A 4,152-nucleotide genomic window follows, 5' to 3' on the forward strand; every position below is an offset into this window, starting at 1 on the left:
ATTTTACAAGGTATTTTAAAGGTTTTACAAGTTTTTACAAGTGTTTTTGGCGGGAAAAATTGTGGGATCACTTTTCCCGCCAAAAATATTTTGTATTTTGTGAACCTAATTTTGTTATATTTCCTTATATATTTGTAATATCTTTTATTAAAAGAAGGGTAATTTAGTCATTTTGTACATAAAAAGGGGTACTTTTAAAAATGGACAGCCAAAGAGGGCATTTTTGAAAAGGGGTATTGAAAAAGGGGCATTTTTGTGAATCTCCCTAAAATAAATTTGTTTACATACATAACCTTGTACGTACGTTTTCAGTTCCACATATTCTATTTATGCCGGATACTGGACTGTCATATTTTTATTTCACGTATACAAGACAGGTTATGGAACCAAGAATTTATGACAGATATAGGACGGGATATGTTTCCCGTTCTAAAATAGTTACCTAGCTAATATACATGAAATAACCAAACTCAAACCGAATCTATATCCTATTTAACACATGTAATCAAACTATTAGAAATGTTTTGATTAGTTTAGAAAATAAAAAAGTAACATCATTTAACTTTTGCAACTAAATTATATCTTAGTTTTATCTTAAATATAATTTCGCACGTACGTGTAGGTCCGGATCTTAAAATATAACTATGCACTAACGCAACTGAATTTCGTTTATTACTCTAATTTTATATTATTTGTACTATTATAAAGTTCACTAACACAACAAAATATTTTATATTTTTAAAATCTATATAACAATTTCTATAAAAATATCTCTACACGTACGTGTGAATCCAAATCTAATACACTAAAATATATATCATAAAAACAACGAAATAATTTATATTGAATTAAAATTTGTTAGAACTTTTAAAAAAATATGAAACCCCGCACGTACGTGCGGGTCATGATCTAGTTGTTTATTTTTTTCGTATCATTTTGAATTTTTTCATAAAATCAAATACTCTTTTTACAGTATGTATATTATTATTAAGTAATCACCAAAAATGGTAACATATGAAACATTTAACCGTTTTGTTGGGGCCAAAAACAATGGTTTTGCTAGGCTCTTTTTAAATAATAAAATACAAAGAGGACAAAATAAACAAAGATAAATATAAGGGGCGAATGTTAAAGTAAATAATAATGTGTGGGCTTTTTTGTAATAATATTTCTCATTTCCTCTCCAATATTCTTCATCTTCTTCCCAATTCAATTTATCTCTTATAAAAAAAAACCTAATTTCTGGGACCTGTGCAGTCGCACAGTTCACTCAAAACTTTACTTAGAGATGGAAATAGTCGAATCTATAGAAGAGATTCCAGTGCAAAACCCACAAATAGAAGATTTTTCATGGGCTGATTTGACCTGGACCAAATTCGGAACATCAGAGCATCACGACGAAGTAGCACTGATTCCATATTCAAGAGTCGACGAATTCATAATCGGAGAATGCTCAAACGCAGAGTGCCCTACACGATTTCACATCGAAAGAGGAAGAAAACGTTCTCGAGGCAGCCTCAAAGAGTACAAGAGCGATGAGTATTTGGAATATAGACTGTAAGTTTCCATTTGAATCTCTTAAGTACTCAAAAGATCTCATTTTTCACTTGTGGGTTTCATTTGTTTTACTTCTACTTGAAGGTATTGGTGTTCATTTGGTCCTGAGAACTATGGAGAAGGTGGTGGTGTTTTGCCCAGTAGAAAATATCGTCTCAACACTAGAAATCGAGCTGCGAGACCTCAATCTATGAGAGGATGTACTTGTCATTTTGTGGTGAAACGACTCTATGCTCGTCCTTCACTTGCGCTTCTTATATACAATGAGAGACGACATGTCAACAAAGCTGGGTTTGTTTGTCATGGACCTCTTGATAGAGATGCTATTGGTCCTGGTGCTAAGAAGATTCCTTATATATGTAATGAAATTCAGCAGCAAACTATGTCTATGATCTATCTTGGGATTCCTGAAGAAAACGTTTTGGAGAAACATATTGAAGGGATTCAGAGGTATTGTGGTTCTGATGCAACTGTCGATAGTCTTGCCTCTCAGTATGTTCATAAACTTGGGATGATTATCAAACGTTCCACTCATGAGCTGGATTTAGATGATCAAGCTAGTATCAAGATATGGGCTGAGCGCAACAAGAAATCCATCTTCTTTTATCAGGAATCTTCGGAAACGGATCAGTTTATGTTGGGGATTCAAACGGAGTGGCAGTTGCAGCAGCTTGTGCGTTTTGGGCATTGTAGTCTTGTTGCAGCTGATTTGACATTTGGGATAAAGAGACTTAAGGTAAAATGGATCTTGTTTTTATGTCCGTCTCTGCTTTTGTGAAAGTTATGTGCTTAATCCTGATATCTTAAACATTGTGGCAGTATCCTCTGTGCACGCTTCTTGTATTTGATTCAAGACACCATGCTCTCCCTGTCGCTTGGATTATCTCGCGTAGCTATTTGAAATCTGATGTTACGAAGTGGATGAAAATACTACTCCAACGCGCCCAGAGTATTGACCCTGGTTTCAAAATCAATGGCTTTATCATTGACGATGCTGCAACAGAGATTGATCCCATAAGGCATGAATGATGATTCTTCAACTTTGTAGAAAGTTCGAAAATAGGATAAAGAGTCTATTGTGAACTGACTGAACTCTTTTTGTTGTTTTTCCAGGGACACATTTTGTTGCCCCATCCTTTTCTCTCTCTGGCGTGTTCGTAGATCCTGGCTTCGGAATGTTGTGAAGAAGTGCGATAGCCTTGAGGTTCAAAGAGATTTATTCAAATGTTTAGGAGAACTCGTGTACAGTATTTGGGATGGAGTAGATACAAAAAAGGCTTTAGAAAGGTTAACTCAGGATTTTGTTGATCAAACCGCGTTCATGCAGTATTTCACATCCACTTGGTTGCCTAAAATAGGTTAGGGCCTTAAATTTTCACCTTCTTATCCCTATTATATAGAACCGTGCACATGTACTCTTGGTCTTAGTGCCTTATATCTTCTTCAATTACTGCAGGAATGTGGCTCTCAGCTATGAAAAGTCTTCCACTTGCAAGCCAAGAAGCATGTGGTGCGATAGAAGCTTACCATATCAAGCTTAAAGTAAAATTGTTTGACGATACACACCTCGGTGCCCTTCAGAGAGTAGATTGGTTGGTACACAAGCTGACGACGGAACTCCATTCGAGTTATTGGCTTGATCGGTATGCTGATGAAAGTGATTCTTTCCAAAATGTTAAAGAAGAATACATTGCTTCTACTTCCTGGCACAGGGCGTCAGAGATTCCAGAATCCGCTGTTACACTAGACGAAAGTAACGTCCTTGTTGCAAAGGTTCAGTCTCAGAGAGATAGCGATGTAACACGAGTTGTGTGGAACCCAGGTTCGGAGTTTGCCTTCTGTGATTGCGCTTGGTCTTTGCAAGGAAATTTATGCAAACACATCATAAAGGTAAATACAATGTGTGAAAACCGCAAAGGATATGGTGACTCAATGTCTTTGCGTTCGTTCAAAGAGAAACTGAGAAACATAAAGATGAAACCTATGGATGACTCGATAGCCTTGGATCTGTCAATGGCATTGACGCTGCAGATGTTTGATCAGATAAAGCAGTTGGTGCGATTAAGCGGAACAAATGATATCAGCAATATAGTCAATGATTTGCCAGTGAAATGGGGTTGTAAGAAAGGCCGAACAACCATAGGCATTCCTGCATCCATAGCTGCCTTTACAAAGAAAAGGATTCAGAAACGAAAGCGATAAGTCAGAGATGAGATGAGAAGTGGTAGCATAGATCAATTCACTTGTATTGGCTTATAAGAACACGCTTCAGAGTTCAGAGTTAGAAAATTCATAGACGGTTAGCTATAGTGATAGGTTTTTGATAACAGCCATTTATTTCTCCGTTGCTTTTTGATGTGTGTAAATCTTCTAGGTTAAATTGATAATTTCATTGCAATATATTCAAGTATTTGGGACAAAAAGGATTTTTTTTTGGTTTAACATTAATCAAAATGTAAACAGAGGGTTTAAGTAGATATACATCAGAGGGTTATTTTGAATTGATAATAAACTTCAAGAGGATTGAAACATCTCTCTTCAGATACCGGAGGAAACAACTCTCTTCGGATTTAACGGAGGAAGCTCGGCGCGCGA

At 36.1% G+C, this 4,152-nt stretch overlaps 1 protein-coding gene across 1 annotated transcript; it reads left to right on the top strand.

Annotated features, from left to right (window-relative positions):
- The first annotated feature begins 1,183 nt into the window (after positions 1-1,183).
- LOC9324194 lies at positions 1,184-3,980 on the top strand. The gene is made up of 5 exons (XM_002886562.2): positions 1,184-1,557; positions 1,642-2,293; positions 2,377-2,576; positions 2,671-2,915; positions 3,014-3,980. Exons 1-5 carry the CDS (start codon positions 1,289-1,291, stop codon positions 3,757-3,759), a joined length of 2,112 nt encoding a protein of 703 aa, XP_002886608.1. The 5' UTR covers positions 1,184-1,288; the 3' UTR covers positions 3,760-3,980.
- Positions 3,981-4,152: the final 172 nt, after the last annotated feature.

This window comes from Arabidopsis lyrata (genome assembly GCF_000004255.2).
Source record: "Arabidopsis lyrata subsp. lyrata unplaced genomic scaffold ARALYscaffold_2, whole genome shotgun sequence".
NCBI lineage: Eukaryota > Viridiplantae > Streptophyta > Magnoliopsida > Brassicales > Brassicaceae > Arabidopsis > Arabidopsis lyrata.